At 41.2% G+C, this 15,267-nt stretch overlaps 2 protein-coding genes across 2 annotated transcripts in view; one reads left to right on the top strand and one right to left on the bottom strand.

Annotated features, from left to right (window-relative positions):
- The window catches only part of ZRSR2 (zinc finger CCCH-type, RNA binding motif and serine/arginine rich 2), a 26,469-nt gene extending 15,898 nt beyond the window's left edge, over nucleotides 1–10,571 (top strand). Inside the window, exons 8-11 of the mRNA XM_024755231.1 lie at nucleotides 3,263–3,476; nucleotides 7,053–7,108; nucleotides 7,884–7,993; nucleotides 10,069–10,571. Coding sequence (XP_024610999.1) covers nucleotides 3,263–3,476; nucleotides 7,053–7,108; nucleotides 7,884–7,993; nucleotides 10,069–10,523 — 835 coding nt within the window. The 3' untranslated portion in view covers nucleotides 10,524–10,571. The remainder of the gene's footprint in view (nucleotides 1–3,262; nucleotides 3,477–7,052; nucleotides 7,109–7,883; nucleotides 7,994–10,068) is intronic.
- A 2,727-nt stretch (nucleotides 10,572–13,298) lies between these two features.
- AP1S2 (adaptor related protein complex 1 subunit sigma 2) overlaps nucleotides 13,299–15,267 on the bottom strand; it is a 26,413-nt gene continuing 24,444 nt past the window's right edge. Inside the window, exon 4 of the mRNA XM_024755229.1 lies at nucleotides 13,299–14,890. Coding sequence (XP_024610997.1) covers nucleotides 14,843–14,890 — 48 coding nt within the window. The 3' untranslated portion in view covers nucleotides 13,299–14,842. The remainder of the gene's footprint in view (nucleotides 14,891–15,267) is intronic.

Below are 15,267 nucleotides of genomic sequence, written 5' to 3'. Positions count from 1 at the left end.
ATGGGAGTTCAATTTTTTTTTTTTTTTGGTCCTAAAAGAACATAATCACTGATGAAAAGTAAAATTTATTAATCAGAGTAGTTATTTATACCTCACTTGTTTCCAGAAGTGATTTAAAGAAGGCTCACAGGGCTTCCCTGGTGGCACAGTGGTTAAGAATCTGCCTGCCAATGCAGGGGACACGGGTTCGATCCCTGGCCTGGGAGGGTCCCACATTCCACGGAGCAACTAAGCCCGTGTGCCACAACTACTGAGCCTGAGCTCTAGAACCCACGTGCCACAACTACTGAAGCCTGTGCGCCTAGAGCCCGTGGTCCGCAACAAGAGAAGCCACCGCAATGAGAAGCCAGCGCACCGCAACAAAGACCCAGCACAGCCATAAATAAATAAATAAATTTATGAAAAATAAAATAAAGAAGGCTCACAATCTACTACACTAAGTTTAATAAAATAAAAGAAATTGAAAGCAAGGAAAGGAGAAGAAAGTGAGTTATTGTGAACGTACAATACATTTGGCTTTGGAGTTGTATCCATCCCAGGCAGAAATGAGCTATGTAGTTCTTACCAAAAAGGAAATGAGTGGGATCTCTGGAAAGACAAAGATTTTCCAGGCATCAGAGTCTAAATGTTTCTCCCGTGGAATACTATATAAAGACATTGAGTAGGAAGGTGGACAGTAACTTTGATAGATGTTTTATTAACAGTTGCATATGTAATTTTCATGAGAATATTTCTCACAAAAACCTTCAGTAAATAATCACAGCCTACCTTTAGCATGTAGCTTGATTCTATAAAGGACAAAGGTAGTGGGTGCCTGGAGTGCTCCCCTGAAAAAAGAAAAAGAGGCATAGTCAGTTAGCTCTACCTGAGTGGGCATTTGGAGACCCATGCCATTTATTGGCTGTCCTTTGGTTAAGATAGTGTCCAACTACATGATTTTGTGGCAGTCTTACTTGATTCAAGGATCTGAGTAAATAGCATGGCCTAAACCAGGAGTCCCCAAACATGGCTAACCTTCAGGACCAGGTGGGGAGTTACTCTGAAAACATGGGTTCCCCACTCTTGGAGTTCTGAACAGATGGTCTAGGGCAGGACCTGAGAAATCTCAGTTCTTCCCAGGTGATTCTGAGAATCACATGGGTTTGGTACCACAACTTTAGACTGCCTTCCCAAATATCTCTTGTCTTAGCTGACTTTTCAGTAGAACCTATAGGGCTGGCCTTAAATGCGCTCAGATTATATGGACTATCTCTAGGCCAAGTGGGATTTTTCCCTAGATGGGGACTTTGGTGCTGTTCCAAAACTCACAAATGTTCATTTGACATCCTGGGTACTAGAGCCAAGTTCATTCAGTTATGATAATCCCATGAGAATTTTAACCTTGTTAAATTGGTTTCTCATTTAATTCTGTATGTGCTCCATACTTGTAAAATTCTGGTTCTGCTAACACTGCCAACCAGGTTGAATCCTCGTTCTTTTTTCTGTGGGTATTTGTCCTTGGGAAGATGGATCTCATTACAAGGTCTCTGACTGAATAATCTAGGAGGGTCCTTTGAAAAATAGAAAATTTCACTTTAATGAACACAGATTGCCCATTTCTGAGCTGGGCATGGTGTATGCGGGGCATTCTGTGTGCATTGTCTCACTAGGTGTACAGATGTATGTTACAGACACTGGAAAGTGAGCATGAGTTAAACGTTTATTCATTTCAGGGCCATTGTTTTTTTCTAACACCTGCCTTGTTTTTCAACTTTTTTTCTTCCAAAGTTCTGGGGATTTTTTTCTAAAGTTCTTGTTTTAACTAATTTTTAAACTAGAAATTTAATCAGGAAAATTTTGATGATTTGGAATCCTAAACTGCATTTTTTTCCTTCATTTTACTTGAGGAGAAGGAAGTAAATAAGAAAGTAAACTCATATAAAAGATTTTTTAAAAAAATTACTCAGTTACAACCCGGTCCAGTTTAAGCTATGAAAAGAAAATTGTTCTTCACAATGGTTAACCTTCATTAAAGAGAAATTCCTTACATTTAGCACATCATATAACACACAGGCAGTAGACTGTCGATAAGCTCGGATCTCTGGGATCTTCTCTCCCCAGCCATGTGACCTGGGTACGTGTGCTTCTCTAGGCCTCACTTTCTTTCTTTCAAAGTGGAGAAAATACTAGCCCTGGCTGTCCTAACAGTTTGCAAGGATCAGAAAAAGAATATAAAAATGCCATGAAAACTATGAAATGCGATCCATTTAGCTGAAACTCTCAGAATACCCTTTTCTCTAAGTGTCGGGTTTGTTGGCGATTGTATGGAACCAGGATTGCACTGTTCTCACCTTGTCCGGAGTCCCATGCTCGGTGTCTGTGTGCCTTTCATCACGGTCCGTCATGCCCATGCATCTCTTTCCCGGTGCTTCCACATGTGTAAGGCTTCCTGAACTCCAGTAAAAGGCAGCTGAATGGCATCTGAACTTGGAAATAATTCCCAACCTTACATTTTAATGAGACCCAATATATTGGTCAGTTTTAGAACAGTTTTTTTTTTTTTAATGCTGGATACTATTTTTTAAAATAAATTTATTTATTTTTGGCTGCGTTGGGTCTTTGTTGCTGCGCGCGGGCCTTCTCTAGTAGCGGCGAGCGGGGGCTACTCTTCGTTGCGGTGCACGGGCTTCTCATTGCGGTGGCTTCTCTTGTTGCGGAACTCGGGCTCTTGACGTGCGAGCTTCAGTAGTTGTGGCTCGTGGGCTCTAGAGCGCAGGCTCAGTAGTTGTGCACGGGCTCAGTTGCTCCACGGCATGTGGGATCTTCCCGGACCAGGGCTCGAACCCATGTCCCCTGCATTGGCAGGTGGATTCTTAACCAATGCACCACCAGGGAAGCCCTTAGAACAGTTTTTGTTTTTTGTTTTTTTTGCGGTACGTGGGCCTCTCACTGTTGTGGCCTCTCCCATTGCGGAGCACAGGCTCCGGACGTGCAGGCTCAGCGGCCATGGCTCATGGGCCCAGCTGCTCCGCGGCATGCGGGATCTTCCCGGACCGGGGCACAAACCCGTGTCCCCTGCATTGGCAGGCGGACTCTCAACCACTGCGCCACCAGGGAAGCCCTAGAACAGTTTTAAGTGTTGAAATTTAAAGTCTGAATGGGGTTTATCATCTTACAGTTCAGTTGAAACAGCTAAGTTGCTTGAGTATCTCACAGTTTAAAGCAAGCCTTTTATGTGTAATTTCTCACCATTGGAATGCTGAAGTTTTTCCTTCATACGCAGGTGTTCACGTAAACACAATTTCCCGGCATCAAGTCCCACCCTTCTTATTAAAAGCATGTTTACGACTTTCGGGATGGAGCAGTGCAGAAGGGACGACTATGACCCCGACGCAAGTCTGGAGTACAGCGAAGAGGAAACCTACCAGCAGTTCCTGGACTTCTATGACGATGTGCTCCCCGAGTTCAAGAACGTGGGGAAAGTGATACAGTTCAAGGTGGGCACATGCAGTGCGCGTGGAGGACGGGACTAGTTTACCTCCCTCTGAAGCACCGGATGGGATGGGAAAGCGAGGGCACAGGCTCTCTGCCTGGGTGGGATGTGCGCTATGGTGGAGGGCCTGGCGCCATGTTGGAAGGAAATGTTAATTCTTTCTCTCTCTCTCTCCATCCACCTCATTGCCATTACGGTTGAGGTACTACTTGAAATCTTAAACAGGTACTAGCATGACATTTCCTGGGTTCTGAGGTTTTGATGGGAAAAGATATTTCATCCATTCAGTACCTTTATGGTCCCATTCTTTTGCAGCCTGTGAATTCTCTGCATAAGGTCCTCTGCAGATAGGTATCCAAGCGTTCGCTTAGGGGCTGCGTATGATGCGGAATGCCCTCCCTCCCGTGGTCGGTCTCCCCTAGAGCCGAGGAGAGCAGAGTGTGACAATCCTCTACTTACTCCACCTACCGAGGTGGTTGATTTGTTGTTACTGTATTGTGTTGATGGTGCCTGCTTGCAGCTTCCACCCAAGGTGCATGTTCTTTCTTCTGGAGCTCCCCAAGAACATAAACCTTGATTCCTTTTCCTTTTTTATTTTTACTTTGTTTTTATTCACTGAATACTCTCAATACTGAAAATAGTGTTCCCAGAGTCATGGTTTGTGATGCAGCATAGGGGGTAAAAGAAGTGTTCAGATTACAGAGTTATTTTAAAACATTCCTTAAAGCAAGCGTGAAGTCAGGTGTAATGGCTGCTGCTCCTGGGCCCAGTGGTCAAATCCTAGCACAGTGAAGTCTCCTGCTGTCTGCGATTTGATCAGATCCGAACCTGAATGATTTTGTTATGTTAGGATGGGGGAAATGGCCCATAATTTGGAAAGAGATAGGAATAAAGCTGTGAATTTTTTCTGCTAGTTGGAAATGACAGTGGAAATTTGGAACAGCTAAGAAACAGAGCAACTGTAGCCCTCGTGAAATTCAAGGCTATCCTTCTTACTACTGATTTCAAGATTTTAAAATATTCTTTCAGAATTTCTCTTTCCCCTTTACCTTTTCTTTCTGTTGCATGCGCTTTCCCGTCTTCACAGTACTTCTAAGTGCCTGGCCACACACGACTCGGTGCCACGTGAGAAGCACCGCTGAGGAGCTGGTGTGCTGACTAGCCGTGGGCTCTTTGCCTCTTAGTGCCTTTTCCTCATCCCTGAAGGGTGAGGACTGGACTACATCAGTGTTTTCCCGCATGGGGTCCCTACATCATACTGCTTCTGGGAAGTTAGTGCTGGAGCTTTCAACACCTCAGGCTGCTTAATGGAAATCACCCCCATTATCTGCAACAGGCCGTACCTACTAACCGTGGAGTTTTTTTTTTCTTTTGTTGAGAATTCTGTCAGCCAGGCTCATGCTAATCATGTTGGCAGTTATAAATGGAAAGCTGTTTAATAAACTTTTAGTAGAAAAATTTCCAAAACATCAAATTCATCATGGAAAATTAATAACGGGTCTTTGAGAACCACTGGCTTAAATGATCTCTAAGGGCCCTGGTGCGGCTCACGTGGCCTCCTGGGGCCTTTCAGTCTTCCTTCTCTCTCTCTCTTTTTTTTTTTTTTAAAAGATTTAGAAAAGCATGTGGGATCTTATCTCCCCAACTCCCTGACTAGGGATCAAACCCGCACCCCCTGCATTGGAAGGCGGAAGGTGAAGTCTTAACCACTGGCCCACCAGGAAAGTCCCCAGTCTTCCTTTTTTTTCTTTTTTTTAAAATAAATTTATCTATTTATTTATTTTATTTTTGGCTGCGTTGGCCTTTGTTGCTGCATACAGGCTTTCTCTAGTTGCAGTGAGCGGGGGCTACTCTTCGTTGCGGCGCTTGGGCTTCTGTTGCAGTGCCTTCTCTTGTTGTGGAGCACGGGCTCTAGGTGTGCGGGCTCAGTAGTTGTGGTTCATGGGCTCTAGAGCTCAGGCTCAGTAGTTGTGGCGCACGGGTTTAGTTGCTCCACAGCATGTGGGGTCTTCCTGGACCAGGGCTCGAACCCATGTCCCCTGCCTTGGCAGGCGGATTCTTAACCACTGCGCCACTAGGTAAACCCCCCCAGTCTTCCTTCTAAGGATGGTGTCAGTCAGTACTGTCAGTCAGTACGCATCCTGCCTCTCTTGGGATGCTCTGATAAAAATACTCTGCAACTAAGTTGTAAAATTATATTGATAGATTCATTTTGAAAAGAAATGCTAAACATTAGTATGTCCACGGCATGTGGGATCTTCCCGGACCGGGGCACGAGCCCGTGTCCCCTGCATCGGCAGGCGGACTCTCAACCACTGCGCCACCAGGGAAGCCCTGAGGACCTTTTTATACCATTATGTAAAACGAAATCAGATTTGTCATTTTTTAAGACAAATGGTCAATGTTCACCCTCACAAGTAATGGGAACAGTGCATATTAAAATGAGATGTTATTCATACCCATCGGGAAAAAAATTATGAATTCTAATATCAAGCATGGGCGAGGTTGTGTAAATTAGTAAAACCACTTTAGAGAGCAGTTTGTCAGTACCTAGTGAGGTTGAAAGTACATGGAACCTACAAATCAGCATACTACTTCCGGTCATGCACACTAGACAAAGCCCTACCGCCCAGAGAGGCATTCAGGCATGCTGACTGCATCGCTGTTTGTTGATGAAAAATTGGAAGCACCTTGGATATGCATCATTAGAGGAGTGGATAAATATATTTGATAATTTGATATAGCCAGTATTCAGTAGTTTAAAATGAGTCATTAAGTTTACATGATTACATCTTGAAAAAAGGATGTGAAATAAATATTATTTATATAAAATTTTAAAATGTACAAAGCCATACTGTATATTGTTTATCAATATATATACGTGCTTCTTAGCATATATGTACATAAATATGTGTATACCCATACGTACATTAACAGACATACACTTCTTTGTATGTCTGTACATAATATATGTATTTTATGGCACACATATGATATGTGTGTATATGCCTGTCTGTGTGTATGTATGGCTGTGGGTATTGTGTCTGTGCAGATAGGGGTGTGTGTGTGTGTGTGTTTGGAATGTGAAGGTTACACCCAACCTCAGGATAGTGTTCACCTATGTGATGGAGGAGGGAGAAGAATAGGATGGAAGGGCTTCAACTGGGTCTTTCATGTTTTATGTATTTAAACATTCTCAGTCAAAAATGGAAAATGTTAGTGTTAAATCTGGGTGGTGTATATAGGGGCTGATTTCTAGTCTCTGTATTTTTTTTCTTTTTTTAAAATAGTCTCTGTATTTTTATGCATGTGTGAAGCATTTCATATCTTTGGACAAAAAAGAATCAGGATCAACAGGGATCAGGTAATTGGGGCCTGCAACACTACCGTCTGCTGAAGTATGCCTTAAATAGACGTAAGAGTGGGGTAGTATCTTAATTTTGGAATCTTTGATTGATAACAACTTTTGGTAATGTTGGCCTGGACAAAAAATGCGTTTGATGACTGGAGGGCTTCTTTTCCTTAGGTTTTTGCCTTTTTTGTTTGTTTTTTAATGATGGAATTCTTCATTGCTCCTTAGGTCAGCTGCAACTTGGAACCTCATCTGAGGGGCAATGTGTATGTTCAATATCAATCGTAAGTATTCTAAACATAAAGATCTTCACATTTGTCACAATATAGTGTTGTGATTACATTGACATCTGGCATTTTTCCACTGAATATATACCTTTCATATGCATGGTATTTTAAAAAATGTAAATATTAAGAGCTGACCTAGAAATATGGAAAGGATTAGAAAACTATATATTTGTATTTCATTTTTCATATACTTAGAGTTTTTAATTTTTGCATTATAGTTAATTTTTTACTTATATAATTTTAAAATTAAAACACAAACTGAAAAGGGATAACTAGAATAGAGAACCCCAAATAAAAGCCCCAAATAATTTCAGTGTGCATTTGGCCCGCTAAGAGAGCAAGCAGTTAGTGTGTTGTTTCTGCTCGTCTTGCTGTTTCCCTGTGCTGCCATGGCTAATGGGATAAATTAACCATTGTATTGAATAATAGGAAGGACAGCATCTGAGCTGAGAAGGAACAGGCAGTGACAATGGAAAACACTTCTGCATTTTTAATGGTCCAGTCTTTTGGTTTAAGAAGCCTTGACTCAAGTAGATTTCCTTGCATCAAAACCTCTGGGAGGGTTGGTTAAAAAAAACTAAAAAACAAAACGGTTCCTGAATAAGGTGAGCTTCAAGGACCTTGAATGCTGTAACAAGGACTCCCTAGGTAGCACAAAAGCAGTGAACTAGGTGGTCCTACAGTAAACAAATACAAGGGTTAATTAACAATAGGGTTAATCTGCATATTAGAAAGTTACTCTAAAGTGCATCCTTTAATTTGTGGTTTCAAGGGAAGAAGAATGCCAAGCAGCCCTTTCTCTGTTTAATGGACGGTGGTACGCGGGAAGACAGCTTCAGTGCGAATTCTGCCCAGTGACCCGATGGAAAATGGCAATTTGTGGTAAAATACAACGTGACTTTTTTCCCCACTGTTCCACTGTCATATAAAGGAATAGTTTTAGGAAAAAAACCCAACCTTTTAAAGGTGTGAAGCATAGCTTTTGCCTCACCTGGTAGATGAGCAGATATCATTATGTAAAGTACATCACAGTTTAGACCTGTAACCGACCTTGTGGGTCACTTTATGGATGAGGTGACTGGGGTCACAATGTATAGGTGACAGAGTCGGTGCTCGAAGTCCTGGGCTCTGCAGGAAGCCTGAGAAGTTGTGTCTATCAGGGACGCCGTCTCCTGATTGCAGTCTCAGAAGTGTTTTCTATTCATTGGCTCCTCACTTGAGCTGGGTTTTTTCCCATCTTTATCCGTAATGAACCTTCTGTCATCTTTGCCACCTGAAACATTACCTATGACACTTCCTGCCTTATTGAAATACAAGCTTTTGTGTCGTAAAGATTGATTATAGCTGTAGAACCTGGTCAGGGCACATTCAGTCAGGCTGACTCATCAGACAGTGGCTGCCAAGTCAGGAAATGAGTCAGTCCTATGAGTAGCTGGCAATTTTGAAGGGCTCATTCTGTTTTGATTTCTATCAGATGGGCTTCGCCGAACCATTTCTTGTTGAAGTGCTCCGGGAGCTACGAGAGGAGCTGCCCATGCCTTACGGCACCACTTCCCTTACCCTTTGTGTTGCTTTGCTTTATACTCGCCTGCTTAAAAACCTCTTATTTCAAAATCTATAATTTATGAAGTCTGAGTCTTTGGCAACCCGGTCTTAATGGATGCTCTCACTTAAAAACCATTTATTTGAAGGGAGAAAAAAAAGGAATTTAGAATTCCTTGCTTTGGCAAACCAGAAGAACCATTAGGCCTGATTTAAAGACTGGGGTGCTGAAAGAGATGGGTCTGTTTTCTCCATTTCAGTGAGGTGCTTCTGAGTGTGACTTTGACTCCCCCAAAGCAGGAGACTATTTATTTCACTTGTTATTTTTTAAATAACAGCTTTATTTTTTCCTAGTAACTAATGAGCATTTTGTCGTGTCCTTATTATTGGATTATTGGCCACTGTATATCATCTTTGGACAGATGTCTGTTCAGATGCTTTGCCCATTTTTCATTAGGTTGTATGTCTTATTGAGTTGTAAGAGTTCTTGATATATTCTACAGACAGGTCCCTTATCGCAGATATGATTTGCAAGTATTTTCTCCCATCATGTGGGTTGTCTTTTCACGCTGATGTTGTCCTCTGAAGCACAAAAATTCTTCATTTTGAGGAAGTCCAATTTTTCTATTTTTTTTCTTTTTTTGCTTGTGCTTTTGGTGTCATATCTAAGAATCCACTGCTTAGCCCGTGTCACGAAGATTTACTTGTATGTTTTCCTCAAAGAGTTTTATAGTTTCATAGCTTACGTTTAGGACTCTGATCCATTTTGACTGACTTTTTGTATATAGTGTGTGGTATGGAGGTATTTCACTTTTAACTCTTTTACATATTTAGGGAATTCACCGCTTTTAAAAAAGTTTGAAAATCCCCAAAAGATCTCTAAATTGTTCAAGTAGATTTCACCTTTGACAAAAATCTTCCATGTTAAAAGCACCTGGTAAATTTAAAGCATTAGGCCAGTGTTTATCATCTTCTTGAAGTATAAGAAAATACAGGATCTTCTACTTATGATAGGCTCTTTCTTTTGGTCAGTGGTTTGGTCCTCCCACCGCCATGCCCTCAAAGCATGTTGCCAGGGGGACTCCCAGGGCTGGTTCTTCACTGTTAATTAGGGATCTACATTGTCAGTCAGCAGGATGGTAAAAGCCTAGAAAAAATAATGTGGTCGCCATTGGTTTGGTTGCACTGCAACACCATAATCCAGGGCATTCTGGTTAATTAAAAGTTCTTATCTGTTACTTTTCACAGTGCCCTTTGTTAGAGCATTGAATATTTTTGAAATTCGGGGAACCAAACTATGACATCAATGTACGTAAGGAGAAAATAGTCCTATCACAAGCAAACATCAGAAATGTACCTTCTGAAAAGGATGAAGTGCCAGCAGTAAATGCCGTTTCCTCACTGTGCCCCTGCAGGTTTATTTGAAATACAGCAGTGTCCAAGAGGGAAACACTGCAACTTTCTTCACGTGTTCAGAAATCCCAACAATGAATTTTGGGAAGCGAATCGAGACATGTACCTGTCTCCGGATCGGACTGGCTCCTGCTTCAGTAAGAACTCAGAGAGGAGAGAGCGGCCGGGCCGCCACGACGACTACTACAGTAGGCCGCGGAGGAGGAGGAGCCCCGGGCCGGCCCACTCCTACAAGAGGAACGGGGAGGCCGAGAGGAGGAGGAGGAGGAGCCACGGGGGCAAGAAATCCCACAAGCACGCGTCCAAAAGCCGGGAGAGGCACAGTTCCCGAAGCAGAGGAAGAAAAAGGGGCCGCAGCCGTGGCCGGGGCAGCCGCAGCCGCCGCAGCCGCAGCCGCAGCCGGAGCTCCTCCAGGTCCAGGAGCCGCGGCAGGAGGACGTCGGGGAGCCGAGACTGAACTCTGCACAGCCCCAAATCCAAATAAACTTACCATGTCCTTCAGTGATTATCCACCCTTTATTATGGCGGCTGCGTAGTTGGATAGAGGGCTCTCAGCTCATGTGGGTTAGCAAGTCTGGCAAAAGCCTATGTAGCCTGGAACCCTATTTTAAAATACTTCTATTCTCCGGTAATCAGTGTGCTTACTATAGAAAACCTAGAAAACATAAAATGTATACAACACAAAAATTATTTATACTCCTGACCCGTAAATATAACCGGTTGGGCTTTCCTGGTGGCACAGTGGTTGAGAGCCCGCCTGCCGATGCAGGGGACACGGGTTCGTGTCCCGGTCCGGGAAGATCCCACATGCCGCGGAGCAGCTGGGCCCGTGAGCCATGGCCGCTGAGCCTGCGCGTCGGAGCCTGTGCTCCGCAACGGGAGAGGCCACAGCAGTGAGACGCCCACGTACCGCAACAAAACAAAACAAAACATAAAACCAATTAACACTGGAGCATTGCTTTAAGTCTTTTTTTTCTCTTATGGGTGTATGGGTGTGTACACATTTTTTTTACACAAAGATAACATATATGTCTGGAGTTGAATATGCTTTTTTTCACACCAAACATTGTCCTATTTCATCAAGCCCTAGTGTTACTGTTATTTTCACTCACTGCATAGTTTGGATCTAACAATTTAACAGTATCCCTATTGTTGGATTTTTAAGTTATTTTAAGTTTTGAACTATTAAAGAATCCTGTGCTATAAACAATCCTGTGGTGGATTTCCTTAAATACTTTCATACATTACTGGTCATTTCCCTAGGATAAATTACATCAAGAAATATGAATACAGAAGTCTTTCCAGATTGCCCTCCATAAAGACTACAAAACACTTTACCGTCAACAGTAAATTTTGCTGTTCCTGCACCAAATTACTGTAACCTTTGCCGGTTTGGTAAATTTTATGTGTTTATTCATCTCTGCACATATTGGCTAAGCCAAACACATTTTTCCGTATTTAATGGGTATTAAGTTTGGTTGTTTGCCCCAAATTATTAATAATTGTTAGATTTTTTACATGTTAATAGCCGAATAGCTTTTTTACTTTAAAATTCACTTTCTTAAAGTACTAAAGTGTGGAGTCAATTTTTTCCCCTCCCTCCTACCGCATAGTTTTCCATTAGGATGTTCATCTTTTTTACAGTGTTACAGAGTTCGTTGCTACTGAATATGCCTCGTGTTAAAGCAATTAAAAAAAAAAAAAAAAAAAAAAAAGAGTGGTCAGAGAAACTTGCTTGAAAAAAAAATTAGGGACTTCCTTGGTGGTCCAGTGCTTAGGACTCCACGCTCTCACTGGCAGGGGCCTAGGTTCGATCCCTGGTTGGAGAACTAAGATACCCTGCATGGCCAAAAAAATAAATAAAAAGCTTAAGACAAAATATCATTCTTAGGTTTCAGATCATAAAAAAGAAAAGATGCTCTCATACTTCCTTATAAGTTTTTTATTTTCTTGGTAACCTCCTCTCCATTGACGTACTGGAGATCTCGAGTTTCCGAGTATGTGGCATTTGGCAACTTGAGATTTGGAAATAAGGACTTAAGGATGCACAAAATACTGAGTTTAACAGAAATAGGAAAAGAAATTTCTTCAAGATTGGGATTTCTGAGTGGTATCTGTGGAAAATGAAAGTTCTTTAATCTGTAGTCTACAGGAAAGGAATTATGTGGTGCAGAATACATTTTACTTTAAAAATTGATATGTGGAAAAAATAAATTGATATGTGGGAATTCTCTGGTGGTCCAGTGGTTAGGACTCAGTGCTTTCACTGCCGTGGGCCAGGGTTCAATCCCTGGTCGGGGAATTAAGATCCCACAGGCCATGTGGTGCGGCCAAAAAAAAGAAAAAATTTGATTTGTTCCAGAATTTAAATGCCTCTACCCTAAAAATGATTGAAAATTTTCTGTAAGTATCTAATGGATTTACAAATGCTGAATAATTCTCACTAAATTAAAAATTTTTCAGTCTTTTTCTAAATACAGCCAAGACATACACAATTAAATGTGGGCATTCAAAGCTGAATACTCATCTTAATAGCTCATGGAGAAAAAACGAGATGAACACCAGCTTGTCCTCAAGGTAGAGATGTTGGTGACTTTTCCCTCAAGTGTTAATGGGTAGTATGAGAGGGATGGAAGGAAGTAGTTTTTAAACCACTGACTGGGTCATTATCCTGATAAATGTCCATCTTGAACTTAGACTTATTAATGCCTTTTTTAAACCTACAATTTGATTACTATTTATGATTCAAAAATTCCAACTCTACATTGCCAGCAGAAGGCCATATGCCTGTTTTCAGTGAAGAGATAGCTGCATGTTGGAGGCTCTTTAAATCTACACGTATCCTTTTCTTTTAATTGCACACATATCTATTTTTAGCAGACTAGCAAATTCGTTTGATGGTAGTTGTTTCCTTGATCTTAAATATCCTCATTTCATTGTTTTCCTATTTTTTCTAAAAATCAACGAGTATACTTAAAAAAAAATCCACAATTTTGTATGTAACATTTCCTATCTGTAGTTAATAGGCAGTCCCTTAACTATCATAACCAAAATGTTGATTTGCTACTCATACTAGGCAGTACTTGGCACATACCCGTCCATTTCAGCAAGTGTGCTAGCACCTCCAGTTAGTGTGTGTGTGGGGGGGCACTCCAGTTGATCTGGAATACCTCTGATTACCTGGAGTGATCTGAGTTGCTCATTCAGAAAGAGAAAGTCAACTGCATCAAGGTTTTAAAAGCAGTATTTATTGATTGAAAATAAATGTGTAGATAAGCTCTCAGTAGCATGGACTCCACATTATTTTTTAATGAGCTTGAAGTACATGAAGACTCCGTAAGTCTTCCGCCATTTATCTTGTGTGTGCTTTCAACCACCACCACATTCAAATGTGGGTGAATTTTCAACATTTTACTCAAAAAATTTTTTCTTTAAATTCTTCCTTCAGCAGCTCTTCATAATTTGACAAACTTTTGGAAAGAGACAGATAAAAACACACGACAGTGGTGTACATTGAACATTTATTACAACTAATTGGCGATGTGATAAGACGTGCTCACGTGGCCTGAATACTGGTCACAATCACAACAAAGCTGAATCCAGCCCAGCAGATACAAATGAAAGTGTAAACTGTGAAGACATGTTTAGATATGTAGAAGTACATATAAAAGTGACATTGAAACAACTGTATATCCTTAAAAAATATAGAGCCCACTAGTGCCATTTTACCTCATTCAACTCACACTTTCATATGAGAGGTGGTATCTGTTTTTATATTTATGACTTCCAATAACTAGGCAGTGCCATAGAAGGGAAGGAAGCTGCCCTAAAGTTTGCTGCACTTCTAAGTGGAGGGAAGCAATAGGGGAGTAAAATAAATTTGGCTGTAACAAGCACCCTGGAAGGAATATTCCTGCTTTAAACAATGACTTATGCAACACTTTGTGAAGGGAGTAAAACATTTTCCGTAACATACTGTTATTAAGAATCCCTGGTAAGTCAACATTTCCATTTTATTTTGGGGGCATCAAAAAGAATACAACTAAGTGACTAAATGATTATGACAACAAGAAACTTATCTCAGGAGTCCAATGTTCCTTGGCCTTAAAAATAACGTGCTTACTATTATGAAACAGCTGATCTCTGTTCCTCCTCCCAGGTCTGGAATGCCTAAGAAATAATTTTTAGTGTAAAACAGCATCATCCCATTAGCCTTTTGTGTATTCCCTTTGTTTTAAGGTGTTTAGTTTCTAATAAGGGTCTTTGGTATACATTTGTTTTTTTCCTAAAGTTTCAACATAGAGTGAAATTTTTATTCATTTGATATGTGACATGTCAATTCCCTTTATTCGCATATATACTAAAATGAACTAGTCTTTGGTTTCATAAAACCAGGTTTCACATAATTTAACTTTTTTGCCAAAGACAGTAATTAATAAATGTATATTGCCTGACTGTGTCATATTCATAGATACACATAATCAAGGTAATGATAATCATCTATTCAAGAGAAACAGACCTATAAACTTTAAAATAGCCAGAAAAAGTACCTTTCTTTTCCTGCATTCATTCTAATTCATATTTAAGTCCCTTGTTATCACTTGATTAACCAAAGTTCCCTTTAAAAAAAGATTGTGTAGGCCTGAATGAAGCAGCTTAGCAGAACAGTAATACTGACAAGACGTCATCTTACACCATTAGCTAACACGGACATGAAGGCAGTGACCATCTACAGTGTGTGAAATGCCACAAGAAGTCATCAACAGGGGAGGAGAGTTATGTCAGTCCAATTTCTTCAAGAACGCTACGTGGGGTTTCAGCTTCCTGTGGAGGGAAAATGTGAGACTCTGGTAAGCAGATCCGGGGAGGCTTGAGAATGTGAAATTGACACGGAAAGGCGTGCAAGTTTCAGAGAACGCTGAACGCAAGCAGTTCAGCAGTATGGGCACTTCTGTGGAGAGCCAGTGCTTATTTAGCGACTTTTGCCCCAAACATCAGAGACCACAGGAGGATATTTTCAGCATGCATTAAATACCTACTGACTACCTACCAATTGTGCTGGGCTCCATTGCTGTAACACAAAAAGCAGTCAAGCCCACTGCAAACGCAGTGCAAACCCACAGCTACCCGACATTTCTACAGGAAAGGTAAGTTACCTTAGTGTTCAAATTCAAAACCTCCCCCAAATAAAGACCAGAGAA

This window comes from Neophocaena asiaeorientalis, unplaced genomic scaffold, assembly GCF_003031525.2.
Source record: "Neophocaena asiaeorientalis asiaeorientalis breed wild unplaced genomic scaffold, Neophocaena_asiaeorientalis_V1.1 scaffold876, whole genome shotgun sequence".
NCBI classification, from domain to species: Eukaryota; Metazoa; Chordata; class Mammalia; order Artiodactyla; family Phocoenidae; genus Neophocaena; species Neophocaena asiaeorientalis.
The sequence above is the reverse complement of the archived record's forward strand: the minus strand, read 5'-3'. Positions and strand labels throughout refer to the sequence as shown.